Source organism: Phoca vitulina, unplaced genomic scaffold, assembly GCF_004348235.1.
Source record: "Phoca vitulina isolate PV1807 unplaced genomic scaffold, GSC_HSeal_1.0 scaffold8, whole genome shotgun sequence".
NCBI lineage: Eukaryota > Metazoa > Chordata > Mammalia > Carnivora > Phocidae > Phoca > Phoca vitulina.
The window spans coordinates 8,629,081-8,644,163 of record NW_022589711.1 but is presented as its reverse complement, the minus strand read 5'-3'; the positions used below and the strand labels follow the sequence as shown (position 1 = coordinate 8,644,163).

Sequence of the window (15,083 nt, the reverse complement as noted above, 5' to 3'; positions counted from 1 at the left end):
TGGAACAATACATATCAAATGTCAATGTCAAGCCAGTGTATTAAGAAAGATTTTGAAGTTTTCTTCAAAATGGATTTCTTCAAAATTTTTTCAAAATGGACCATTTATAAAACTGTGTCAAATCAAATAACTTATTAAAATATCTTTAGATATATTAAAGAAGCACTATAGTAAATTCATTCATTCATCCATCCGTCCATTTATGCTTCCATCTGTACATTTATTTATAACACAATTACCAAGATTTATTTTATTTAAACACTTTTGTTGGTTGGTTAAGCTAAACTTTAAAAGAGATGCAGAAAGGTTATTAAATCGATGGATTTGAAAAGATCTTACTTTCCAAATGTTTACAAATAATTACCACTTAAATTACCGCAAATGCAAACAGTTAACTTCAATTTTGCACAGCCAAATGAAGGATGAGGTATATTAAAACCACCAACTTTTCATGCCAAAGAACACAACTCATCCTTCTCTTTTCCTCTTAGTGTAAGTATCTACTTAGAATAACTTGAAGCATTCTACCAAATTTTGTTTAAATAGGAAAACAGATAATAAGTATACTGCAGTTAAAAATGCCATTACAAAGCAAGGACTCGAAGCAGTTTAAAATCAAAGAAGTGCATCAAGTAATCAAACTTCTTAATTTAGTTCCTAATCATTTATCTTAATGAATATCAAGCATAACTAATAAATGATTATTATATATACAGGAAAAATGAATTATTATATTTTTCTCTTTAAGAAAAATTAGCAGTTTATATAGTATTAAACATTCATATATTATTTTCCATGAAAATCATTACCTATTCATTGTTAATACCATAGGTCACTACAAAATGGTTTATCAAAGTGATGAATAGATCAGGAGCAACTTTTACGGAAGATAGTCCCACAAGTAATATTTTAACATGGGTGAATAAATATATTTCATTCTATCAAATCCTACTATGCATGAGTTATGAAGCATTGTACAAAGCCATGCTAAATGGATAGAAGGATGGCTACTTACCAACAGGGCGAGCTGTAGACATTACAATGGTGTGGTGAGAACATAAAGAAGAAATTAAAAAAAAAAAAAAAAGAAAATTGTCAGAATGCATGATGTGTAATGTTACACTTAAGTATGGACAGTAGAGTGATCTCTAGTCTTATAATTCAAGTATGAACAGGATGTCTGAGTTTGACTAAAACTGAAAGTTATAAATATAATTCTAAGAAAATAATTATTTTCATTGCAGAATTAGCTCTATGCGAATTGAGAGATATTTTATGTGAAGTCGTATTGTCATCACTTACTATAGTTATTTTTTCAAAGATCTTTTTAAACAGCCTGTATTGCCCCAAAGTTAAGAACCTGATGAATATAACTATTCAAGTCATAGACTAGCAAATGTCAAGTCAATAATAGAAGTCCGCACTGTCTGATTTAAATAGCAATTGGATTTTAAGCATGGTTAGTCAGAACCATCGCAAGGACTACCTAAAAGCCTCTGACGCTGCTTTTCAGCCAGTATTAAGTTAAGATCACATCACTTTTCATCCATGGACAGGGTGGATGAAAATATAACAAATAGGTTGGGACATCCTTAGAGATTTCAACTGAGTAGCTCCCTAACTACTGTTAAGCTTTTTTCTTTTTCTTTTTCTTTCTCTTTCTTTCTTTCTTTTTCTTCCTCCCTTCCTTCTTTCCTTCCTTCCTTCCTTCCTTTCTTTCTTTTTCCTTTCCTTTCCTTCCATCCTTCCTTCTTTTTTTTTTTGACAGAGGGCAGGAAACAATGACTGACAAGTTGATTCTTGTTCACACTGAGAATGGCTTTCGAACTGCTGCTTCAACAAATTATTATTTTTTTATTATACCATAACTTAATCACTAAAATCAGGCTGGCCCTGTTATTAATGCACAGCAATTGTGAGAGACACACATGGGCTTAATAATACTTTCTTTAAAGAGAATAATGTCAAATCAATTTAGATAATAAATCACTTTATATAAAAGCAATGGACAAATATAAAACCTATGGTGCCATTATTCAAATGAAGAGGAAATATATTTAGTAGCATATGAACTATTATGAACTCTTACAATCAAAATATAAACTTACACAACAAACAAGTGTTTCACCCACATCCCCGTGGATAAAGCTCTAGTGCATATATAACGTGACTCTAGAATTTAGGGTAGTTTTGTCTTATGATGTCTCATTGGACATGATGAGATAAATATAGCCATTGAAACCATATTTATAGGCATTCATTCACTCAATCAATACATCATGATACTAGCTTTGTGCATTCTCTGAAACAATATGGAGTTGCCTCTGTAGGAGATGCTATTTACAGTTAAAAGGGGGAGATTAAGAGAATTCAAAGAAGAATAAAGCAATTATAGCAGCAGGATGAAAATTCTAGTTTAGTGACCCTCTAGTGTGTCCTTCATAGCAAGAGGAAGAAAATCAGAATGTTGCCCAATGCACAGTTTGTTTCCTTTCTTGGGGTAAGGTGCACACAAAAATAGCAACTGAGAACAAGACAACAGACTAACATCATAAAGTTGTGCCTCATTTGAAAGATATATCTCTTAATTTTATCAATGTCCAGTAGGAAAATAACTTTGTATTTTCGTTTTGAATGTGCATTTTTCAGGTGCAACCTCAGGCTGAATCCCCAACATAATGTTTCATGTAGAAACCAAAAGACATTTTGAATCTACTGATATTAAAGAGAGAAAAAGAAGAAACCGTGGCAAAAAATCAGGCTTGAAAAAATAAAACATATTTCTATCTCACTTAGTCTAGAGTAACTTTATTTAAAAAAAGGTTTTATTGCCCTAAAACAAGATAGTTTTTCCAATGAAGTCTTGATTTATGCAAAGCCAATTTGAAGAACTGAAAATGGGGAAAAAATGTGTTTACAAATACGCAGTTTGTGTTAACGCATTTTGGACCCATTTAAAAACGTTCTTTTAGATCATGAATTATTTGACTAGAATATAAATGCTAGGAGGTTGGTTGTTGTCTAGCATTGTTTCTTTCTAATTTTATGTTTGTCAAGTCAGCAAAGGGAGCTACTTGCTGTTAAGTTTAATTTTATAGTCTATTTTCACCTTATTTTAAAGTGGAAAACTGAGTAAATCTCTGTTTCAGATTTTGACTATAAAAGTCCTTTTCCTTTTCCCCAATTGAACATCATGATAAAATTTTAGCAGAAACATCCCAATTAAACTTCTTGTTTTTGTTACATAGCAACATTTCATCTGGAAAAAACCTAGCAGGTGGATGTTTTCAGAATCAGCAAATTAAACTAAACTGTGTCCCTGCATTAAATGGATGAAAATGGATGTGGCCTCTTGGGTCAGTTGACCCTGTTCTAATAAAACAATCCAGGGAAGGGCTAAACATTTCATGTATGTGCATAGAAAAATGAGCACAGAAAATAATAAGTCACAGATAATATGCTTTTTCTCCTGTTAACCTCTTAGCATGAGAAGTTCCAACTGCTTTTCCTAATGATAAAAAGTATTTTTAAATATTTTACTCCACATTCTATTGTATCATGGAGATTTTCTTTTTCTTTAACCCTGTTTTTGAGGTTTCAGTCTTAGATGAGTAATAAATACATACCACACAGATTAAACTCTCTAATCCATCTACAGGACACAGATTAGGGGAGAGACCATTTAAGGTTTGCTGATTTAAAAAAAATCCTATTAAAAACAAAAAAACTCTATTAGTTTTTTAAGTTAGCTAGAAACACCCATGTGAGAGGAGCATGCTTTGTTAAATGAAATGTTAAACCTGCGACTTTCAACAAATTATGAAAACAATTAGCTGGGAAATATCTCAAAGCAAACAGACCACTTCACGTCTCATTCATCCAAGCATTCAAGTATAAAAAGAATCCTGCTGCTTCTATAAACAAACAACTCCTCACATTTTCTCACCATTTGTTTAGTCAGCAAATATTTTTTAAATGGAACATTTCTTGGTGGGTTGTTTATTTTTTTTTTCCCCACTCACTTCAGAAACAACAAATAAACAAGCTTTGGGGAAAATTTGGTCAGGTGAATTGTTTTCCCAAAGGATTGCCTAGCAAACAAATATATATAAATATATAATCACCTACAGAGAATGTAGATTAAATGTAGTAATGTGGCTTACAAAGGCTATTGGATTTTGATACTATACAATCAGTCTATATATTTGATTGGTATATGATCACAGCTTTTTATGATCTGTTAACTCATGAGGAATGAAAATGTTTTTAAGCAACTGGCATGCCGATTTTGTCTAAATTTGTTTTGTATCTAAGTTCACATTAGAATGTCCTGATGGGGAAAAAAATGGACTTGGTGGAATAAAAGTGGAGCGATTGAGAAGTGTGGAAATCATCAATATTTTCCAAGTTATCCAAAGTGCCATGTCTCCTAAGAGTTACCCGGAGAAAGACAGGTTTTTGTTTTTTGGGTTTTATTGTTTGTTTGTTTGTTTAACGATTTGGTGCTGAAGTCATAGATCAGAAAAAATGATGACCCCGATGGAGGACCAACATGAGAATCCCTGACACTTTTCTCACCAATGCAAATTCCTCCAAACCTTTTCACCGATCTTATGAAAACTTCTGGGAGTAAAGCTGCACAAGGGTAGGGGGTGTGATTACACAGGGTGAGATACAACTGAGACTGGGCTGAAAGCATGCAGCTGACCTCACAGAGGATGACAAGAGGAGGCGTCAGTTAAGGTGGTGGAAGAAAGGTGGAAAGACTGAGCAGAGGATGTGCTCGCCTATCTCTGTTTGAAGTCCTGTGAGTGGAAATGATGCCATGGGTGATGTCTATTTGGCAAGAATAAGTGTAGATGTCCACACGGTACTACTTGGTACCTGGGGCTATATAATTTACTCATGTGGATCAACATGCAACACCAGGAAGACAGTTAATCATTCTACCTCACTGGAGGGTTAAGTAATGCTTTCTTTCACTTATTAGCAATTCTAGGGAGTCTATAAATGAACATTATTCCATGAATGAAAAAGTGCATGACACTCAGAAAGTGAAAATTATTACAGGAGCGACACTGACTATTTCAATTATTTAAGGCCAGTGAACGTCACAAATCACTCTCTAAATCAGATTTTCTCATTGTGGGAACTCATTTGTATCCATTTTTCACTTTGGGAGCAGTGTTGGTTTTATTTTATTTTTTTTAATCGCCTTTTGGATGCTGAAATAAAGAATTTCAAACTAGTACTCTCCTAGTATAAACTGGCAAACTATTAAACAGCAAACAGTGTACCTTTAAAATTGTGACATTTAAAAAGCAGTAAATGGGGCGCCTGGGTGGCTCAGTTGGTTAAGCGACTGCCTTCGGCTCAGGTCATGATCCTGGAGTCCCTGGATCGAGTCCCGCATCGGGCTCCCTGCTCGGCAGGGAGTCTGCTTCTCCCTCTGACCCTCCCCCCTCTCATGTGCTCGCTCTCTCTCATTCTCTCTCTCTCAAATAAATAAAAAATCTTTAAAAAAAAAAAAAAAAAAGCAGTAAATGCTTCAAAACAGTGGGTACATAAAGGATTAGTATAAATCTTTCCTATTCTTAAGATTTACTTTTAAACCATCTTAGCTATTATTTATTAAATAAAAAAATAATTCCTTCAAATAATCATCCCTTTGAACCCAAATTTGAAAGTAATTTTATTTCAATTCATGATAGAATGGACATAAAATCTAGGCATTTTAATAATAATAATGATAAAAGAGTGTAAGCTATTATTTTGACTGTGAGTTCACTTACCAATTTAACCAAATATTAGTCTGTTGATTCAATTGTATTTCACATCCTAAGTTTCTTACCTCGGACTGTGAGAGAAGCAGAGGCTTCTACTTTTCCAACCCGGTTCTCGGCAATACACATGTAGGTGCCTTCATCTGTACTCATGGCCTTTTTAATTCTCAGTGTGTAATCGTCTTTGATGTCATACCTACATAGAAATGAACTGGTTTTATTAAATAACATATTAGCTATATTAAAATAACACTACATTTTCATCTTCATTCTTCTCTTTTGATATATTTTAACTAAAACAAACACACGTGCACATATACATAATATTCAGCCACAAAGTGCAATTGTTAGATTAAAGGTGTTACTAATCAGATCATTAATTTCATATGTGATCTCTTTTGGCTTGATTACCAGTTGGGTAACTGGCATATTTCATATGTGTATAACAACTCTTACTGCATCAAAACTATCAAAGGCATTATTAGCACTTTATATTCTACTATTTTGTATACAAAATAGTAGAATATAACTCACCTAGAAACTGAAATATACACTATTCTTTATATTTTGTAAGTTACACTGCACTTCAATATATGATTTACTTTTGGGGCATCTTGACTCTAGAACTGAAATATATTGAAGGAAAAAAATGTTTTTCTCTTATTTGTTGGAAAATTGACACAATTACATTGTTGAAAGAATTAAGAAGGGGCCGATTTTTAAAAATTACTAATATTAACTCTTAAAACACCAACATGCCTGGGAGTGACTTGGGAAATGCACATCCTCAGCTCTTTCACACACATTTATTTTCTCACTTCTACTTTTTTAACAAGTAGACTAACACACTAGTTCAGAAAAAGATTCTAAAATTTTAACATGAATCTGTTGAAATACTTGCATATAAGAATATGCTTTTATTAGACTCTAAGAGATTACAATTACACAGCAAAATAGTGAAGCTACTATCTTTTCTTATCTGATCTTTCCTCTTGATTTTTACTGACGGTCTTTGTTATTTCACACACATAATTTTGCAATAGCTTTTGACTGATCACGTTGCCTCTCTTCCTCATATATATCACACAGATAAAGCTGTATTTTTAAAATATTGCTTTAATTGGTTCTATCTATTCACAACTAGCTGTGATTTCCTATTGCTTTCAGGACAAAAACAGACTTTTTAGGCTTGCAATGAAAACTACTATAATCAGATTTCTTCTACTTCTGGCTTTAGCTAAAAGAATAATAGCTTAAGTTTACTGCAATGTAAGACGTAGACCTAAGAATTGCTCCATTTGATAGAACTTTGCCTGACAAAAAGCAATATCTATGAACCTATCATGCCAACGAAACTTAGTTATCCATGCTCTTCTATCCTCCAATTATGGTGGTTACTTTTCTGTCAGCACGTTTTCAGTTAAACTTCTGCTGATTTAAAATGTCATAAGTTGTTAGGAAAGCTTTCTTAAACTCTTGTTTGAAGCCATCCATTATGACACTAGACAACTGTAATTACTCTTTCCTTGAAACTTATTGCTATACCATCATTGCACACTTGCTTACATTTTGTACCATTGTCTATTTTGATGAAGGCAGAGATCCTGCCTGCTTCACTCACAGCTATATCCTCAGCCCCTAACACAGAGCTTTCAACATCCAGTAGCATAACCAGGTGGTTAAGAGCAGACTCTGGAGCCAAGTGGCCAGAGTTTTAGTCTTGGGCTCTACCTCCTCCAATGCTTGTAAAAATGGACAACATCCTTAAATTCTCTGGGTCCCAATTTCTTCATTAGCAAAATGGTGGTGATAATAACACCTATTTCATGGAGTGAAAGTGAACTTTGAAGGAGATGCTACATATAAAGTGCATAAAACTGGCACACAGAAAGCACAATGCATATTAGATATTTTTATTATAACTCGTAGGAGCTCAAGAAATCTTGGTTGAATATATGATGAATATCTTGTTTCTTACTGATATAAGGGTCAACCAAATCTAAGTGACTGCAAGCTTGCAAATTTGCCACATTTATGTATTAAGGTTTTCTTATGAGCTATATTTACAACTTAGGGCAAGGACTGGGCTGAAATGCATAAAAGAGTAACAGTGCCTGCAAACGTGCTCTGCTTAACTTGGCCATTTAAAAATGAGAAAAATAATGATTTTGATGATGGGTTCAGAAAAGTTGTTGATGATATATTTACTGTCTAATAAAGATCATCTTTCCTACAGTTAGTCTATTTCTGCTGTACATGCTTAGCTCTGAGATACAAGGGTTTAATAAAAATAATGTATTTTGCAGACATTTCTAATTCATCTCAATATCTGAATTCTGGTTACAGTTTTGTCATGGTTCTTGTTTAACTTGGTAAAGTCTCTTCAGAGCTTTCTAAATTTTTTTCAAAAGCTAAAAGAGGGGAAGATAAACTTGAATGTCTACAAAGTCCTCTCTGGATCAAACACACATGAAAACATTATTCTAAGTTTTAAAAAAAGATATACAGGATTTCTGATTTGTCATTGAGGAAAAAAAAATAAAAAACTGTATGTTGCCTCACATTTTAAGCAAACAAAAAAGACTCACATGCATTAGCTCATAGCATCCTCAAAATAATTCTCTTGAATCAGAAATTGTCATTTTACAGATGAGAAAACTGACCCTAAGTTAAGGGAAATGATTTGCTCAAAGTCGTTTTACTACTGAAGAGAAAAATCAGAATTCAAACTTGAACTCTGACTTTCAACCTGGCATTTTTTCCACTCTGTGAGTACCCCTTTCCTACAGTAAAATACGTTGTTGAAATTTTTTTAAAAATTTATTTATTTATTTGAGAGAGAGAGAGAGAGCGTGCATTCATGTACACAAAAGAAGCGGAGGGGCAGAAAGAGAGTTCAGCTCCTGCTGAGCAGGGAGCCCAAGGCAGGGCTGGATCCCAGGACCCTGAGATCATGACCTGAGCAGAAGGCAGACGCTGAACTGAGTGAGCCACCCAGGTGCCCTTGTTGAATTTTTAAGTGCTAACTTAAGACATATATGCCACATTACCAATACCACTTGGATAGAAATATAATTTCACATTCAGCAAACATTTAGTTATACCTTCTAGCAAATTGTACCTCAGGTTAGATAAATTCATTATATAGGGAACAACATGGGGGATATATAGAATGAGAGAGCTATTTTATGTCTTGTTTTAGTAGGTAAAAATGTTTACTTAAAAATTACAGATTATATAATATGTGAACCCAAAATATGTCTGAAATCAGACTTGCTGAGATTTCTCATTTTTTAAGGAGTACTTAGGAAAGCCAAGAATAGGAATGGGAACACTGCATCAGCGTTTTAATTTTTTTGTTGATTTAAATTGGCTTTTGTTTGTTTAAGGTTTCCCTGATAAGGGATACAAGTAACTGTGTATTCTACCCTATGTTTGTAATTTTGTTTTCATAAGAAAAATGAAAAATGAAATACAGCTTGGGAGGAATAAATTGAATTAATCTTGGCTACTAATAAAAGAGACTACTTTTCAAAGATACCATGCCATTATAAGAAAATAGTAAGTACACTTTTTTTTTTTTTTTTCTAACTATAGACAGGGTTTCAGAAATAGGTTGTAAAACTCTGGATAAGAACAATGGTCTGGTGCTATGGAGATTCCTGTAGAATATTTATAGAATTCCAACTTGGTACAGAGAGTACATATACCAGGTAATGGACCCATTTACAGGAAAATAGGTAAGCTTTGGAGTAAGAAGAGGTTTGGGGGTGATAATTTTTTAATGATCTTCTATATAAAATGCTTCTTCATTGGAATTAGTAGATGCTCATTAAGCATTGTCTCATTTCAATATACCTTTGAAAATCATTGACATCTGAGAAAATTATAATGAAAATTTAATTATTTTAATTATTTCATTCAAAAATCCTAACATTTAAGGAGACTTACATGTCTCCTACATGCCAGGCACTGCATTAAAATTGGGGATATATGCCTTCATAAGGCTCCGAGCCCAGTGAAACAATTCTTAACTGGAAGTGATGAGATCTGACTCCACACAAAAGTCTATCAGAACTACCTCTAAAACTTTCTCTAGCTAACACATACCTTTCCCCAGTCCCAAGGATTGATATGCACATATTTCTGAGGGCCATGCTGTCTTATCCCAATTAGAAATAATGGTTACAATACACTAGTCCTGTTGGGTCCCATCACACATGGAGGTTGAAATTTTTAAACAAACAAACAAGAAGAATAACAACAAAAAACAGATTTCAAGACTCTCAGATATCACAGGGTGCTCAGAATCTTTAAATTCTCATTTTTCACGGGATCTTTGCCCGAGGAAAGATTGTGAATATTATCAGCATTATGGATTTATACAAAAGTATTTTGAATATATATAAAATGACTAAATCTTTCCATCAAGAGAAACTTTAAAAACCTCCCCTTCTGCAACCATCCATCACCATTTGAATCCTATGTGCCACAATCTACCAACCAGTCTTCCAACTTGAATTCCTCTGATGACCTCTTCCATTTTTGAAAATCTCTGATCTTTGACTCTTAGAAGGTCTTCTATAGATAATAAAACAAAAACACTTCTTCCAGAAGTTTCTACTAATGCTATTACTTCCTGTGCCAACCAGTAAAGTGCACTCTCTCTCTTTCATGACAGCGTTTTGAATTTTGCATTTTTTATGAATTATCTCATTTTTAGGTCAACTATTTCTAACAACAGACTGTAAAATGTGATAGCAGTTATATAATCTAAGGGTTTTTAGAAGAATGAAGAGCATTAGTACAAATTCACTGGTTAATATACCTAAATATGATTATGTCATTCTACTGTCTGAAACCATCCAATGATTTCTCATTCAGTCACTCAGAATAAAACCTATTTCTATGATCTTCAAGGTTTTAGATAATCTACTCCTTGCCTACCTGTCCAGCTTCATGTTCACCCTCTTCTAACCAGATGATCCTTCTTTTCTTTGTTTAACATAATTACCTAGTTACCACGATGTCTTTGTACTACTGTTGCAACTTCACGGAATGCCCTTTTCCTGCATCTTCTATTGATAATCTTTCTTGACTTCCAAGATTACTCAAATATTCCCTCAAAGATGTCTTTCCTGCCCAAAGAATGTGAAGTAGCTTTATCCCCACCAGTGACTTTTAAAAATTATTATTATTATTTTTATTATTATGTTCAGTTAGCCAACATATAGTACATCATTAGTTTTTGATGTAGTGTTCAATGATTCATTAGTTGCATATAACACCCAGTGCTCATCATTCTTTTTATTTTCATATCTCCTTTGTTACTTTTATTTTTTTTTTCTTTAAAGCAGTATCTCTTCAAAGTTTTTAGTTTCCTTGTTTATTGTCTTTCCAAGAGCATGTGTGCTCCATGAGAACAAGAACTAAATCTTTCTTGTTCCAAACTATGTACCCCAAGTCCTATCAAACAGTCCCTGAGATCTTGGATGTGTTCAATGAATGCTAGTGAATGAATGATGAACAACCCAACAAATGCCTGAAATTCTTCTGTAGTTCTTTCATAGCAGGGTTACTAGTAAAACAACTGTATGTAGAATGGAAAGATTAACTAATTTGAAATATACCATTCTACTCTATCAAGAAATATAGTAATACTCTTAGGTATATACATCAGCAGTTAGCTCTGAAACATTGGCTAAATTAATATCAACATAATATTATGAATGTAAGAACTCAAAATATTTAATAAACAAATGCTACTAGAAAGACAGACAAAGAAAAGAAGTTAACAAATCTTGACCAGCAATCTAGACATTTGGTTTATAAGTTATCATTAATAAATTTCCCTCTGTAAATTAATAACATGAAAAAACAATCTCTCTTCCTACAACAGAATAAATGATATGATTCTAGAGGAATATCTAAAATAAACATGAAGACTATGAGAAAACAGGGTTAAAGCTTTGTGTTTTGCTGAAAGCTTTCAGATATATTATCTCATTATTTTGGCAACTAGGGTGGTTTCTAATTACACATCTTGTGAAAATAAAATAATGATGATAAAAAAGACACTGCATGGTGTTCTCACATATACTCTTTAATTTATCCTCATAAAAATTCTGGTAGGTAAGGAGGTAAAATGTTATTTCCTCCATTTTAAAGATAGAAAAAACTTAGACATACAAAGTTCAACCTGCTTGAAGGCAAACCATACACCTCATTAATAAATATACTTTTATAAAATATAGAAATTGGTTATTCTAAGAAGCTAACAGATTATAAATTCTGAGACACAGTAAAGAATTGAAAAATTATCGAGTTTAGTTTAATGCCCTAAGTTTAAGCTTAGAAAAATAGCACTTTGTTATCCAGAACCCTGAAATTCATTGGTAGCAAAGGTTTAGACCATATTGGAATCTAGCATCTAGATTCTTCATGAACTAGATTACAGAGATTATAACTTTCTACCAAGAAAGATCATAAATTTTCAATTTATTAAAAAAATACCATGATGAATAAATACATAGAAGAAACATTAAAGTGAGTATGGGATTTACTACCCAAATGGCAGCTGTGCCCACAAATTTTTCCTTAATGGGTTTAGTAAATAAATGGTCAATAGTACAATTAAGCTTTTAGCGGCTGAGAATTCAGGCCTCATGGTCTGGGTACAGAAATTTACACTAGGTAAATTTATACTATCTAGTATATAATTGCAATTTGATTATTTGTGGGCTGACATATGCGTAAAACCAAGGGGTGTGTATGCCTGTGTTTGTGTGTGTCTGTGTTTGGCTCACTGATGTTTTTAAATTATTGGAAAAATTGACATCATTTAAAATTTTGACATTTTCACATACAAATTTGGATTTTCAAATCAATGTCTATCTCACTCCAAAGTACATACTCTTTCTCCTCCATCACACTGCCAAGCCAGTGGATCTAATGCAATGGTACATTGTACAGCTGGAGACGGTACTCTTCCTTCTAACACCACTCAACCACTGTGCCAGTTTCTAGCCCAAACCCTGACAGTACCCTGACAAGCCCAGGAGACTCAAGCACATCATGTACTTTTATCAATTTTCACAATAAGAAGTATCTTGTGTCAGAGAAATGATAAACTTATAATGTGATCAAATTAGCTCTTACTTGCAAAAACTTAAGAAATGCAAGAATTGATTTTAAAGAAACTATGTCTAAAAACACTTCAAGGGGCCCCTGGGTGGCTCAGTCGATTGGGTGTCCGACTCTTGGTTTTGGCTCAGGTCATAATCTCAGGGGTCCTGAGATCCAGCCCCAGGTTGGGCTTCACACTTAGCAGGGAGTCTGCCTGAAGATTCTCTCCCTCTGCCCTTCTCCCACTCGCGCATGTGCATTCTCTCCCCCTCTCTCTGGCTCTCTCTCAAATACATAAATCTTTAAAAAACACTTCAAAACCCAGAAAGAAGTAAATATGTGGCTCATTACTAATTTCACATTTAGGCAATATGAGGCAAAAAATGACAAACTTCCTTTCCAAAGGCCACACATTGAGGCAAATACAATCAGGGGAAGAATTGTCGTATCTACTACTAGTCTCTGTTTTCTCTAATGGGTCGTGATTTTCCTGAGACAATAATTTGCTTCCTAAAACTACATATTTCACAAGCAATTGGATGTCAAATATTTCCAGAGGTCCAATAAATGTGGCCTTATTTCTTTTATTTCTTTCTGGATAAGTTGGTACATGCGTCATAGGAATCTCATTGATGCTTTTCACTATTACATTGGATAATTGGAGAAATGTTCACTTTTCCTAGAAAGCAAATATTGACTGAGTAGTATACAAAATTATGAATAATAGCTCCTTACATTTAGAGAGATCTTTATAGTTTACAACAGAGTTTAATACATGGTTTCACAACAATTAATGACTTAGAAAAAAATGCCTATTTCCAAATACTATTTTATAGAAGATGCGGAGATTGTTGTCTTGAGCTATAAAGAGACTAGAATCAGTGTCCTCTGCAGCAAGTACATTCATTCATCTAACCTAGAGTGGCACGCCCCTTCCATTTGACATGTGTGTTATTGCTCTGTGTGCGTGTGCATTGGGAAGATGTGTGTTTCTGTGCCAGTGATTTTATATTCACAGTTCCAGAAATTCCAGAAAATAACTATCAATATTTTACTCACTATTACTCTAAAATCAACTGTAATCCTAGAAGGCTCATAGATGTGTTTACTAATACATATATGCTTTACAATTATTCTTTCATTAAGCAATCTAATGTCCTTAAGTTTTGTCTTGATTTGCTCTTAGCCTTCTTAAAGTAGTTGAGAATACATCTTAAATATCTAAAGCATACTTTGATATAAAACAGCTACTTTGTAAATATGGTACAATATATATGATCAACATGTAGGAAGTATTGCCTGACTTTAATGAAAAGCAGGAAACACAATGAAACAGATGAAAAAAACATTACTGGTGAGGAAATCCTGATAGAAATTCGGTGATTTTGATTGTAAAATCTGTCTCAGACTGGTATAAATGCAGTCATTGTTGCCAGGTTTGATTAATGACAGTTGTACAATCATGTGCTGACAGTCCCCACCATAAAGATACCTTTTTTTTTCCTGATACGGAACACTGCTGAAAAATGCAACCCAATCAGATTTGGCCCCCGGACAACATGTGCTATCATCACTGTACCGTGAATTGAGATTGATTGGTAACCAGCTGTGACAAAGTGGGAAAAGAAGCTCTGGGTTTTGTATTCTATTTTTTCCCAAATAAAAAAAAGAAAAAGAAAAAAAAAGGGAAAAGGAAACTGAATTGTGTCAAAACCATTACCATCTGTTCAGCTAAATAATCCAGAAAACAAAATAAATTTATTTTAATACTTACAACAACAGTTTATGTGCAAGCTTCTGTTGGTGTGTGATCTCATATTTGATGATCAATCTTAAAAGTGTTTCCAAAGAGAAAATATTATTCATTTTTAAGGAACAGAGTACTACCTTCTCAAATCACTTCTGAATTTAAAGAATCTATTTTATTTCTTTCTCCGGATGAAACTTTCATAGGTAGTGGGAAGAGTTCCTATACATCTAAATTTACTTTGAAAATATCAAACAAGATTTTTGAAAACTGGCAACATTTGATAAAATGACCACATTTCACACATTTCTCATACTCTGCAATCCCTGATTCATTGTAAGCTTCTAGGGAAGGAACTTTTCTTTATTTTCTGGCTTTTGTGAATATAATTCAGATAATTTAGGGACCTCTCCCTCCAAGCCTTCCAC

At 33.5% G+C, this 15,083-nt stretch overlaps 1 protein-coding gene across 18 annotated transcripts in view; it reads right to left on the bottom strand.

The window, feature by feature from the left end:
- ROBO2 (roundabout guidance receptor 2) overlaps nt 1-15,083 on the bottom strand; it is a 1,625,768-nt gene that overhangs the window by 125,193 nt on the left and 1,485,492 nt on the right. For 14 of the 18 annotated variants that reach the window (XM_032407350.1, XM_032407349.1, XM_032407345.1 and 11 more), the window contains 2 exons: nt 5,852-5,979; nt 1,016-1,027 (listed from right to left, as the gene is read on the bottom strand). In XM_032407350.1, coding sequence (XP_032263241.1) covers nt 1,016-1,027; nt 5,852-5,979 — 140 coding nt within the window. The remainder of the gene's footprint in view (nt 1-1,015; nt 1,028-5,851; nt 5,980-15,083) is intronic. The other 4 variants (XM_032407348.1, XM_032407360.1, XM_032407355.1 and 1 more) reach the window with 1 other exon arrangement.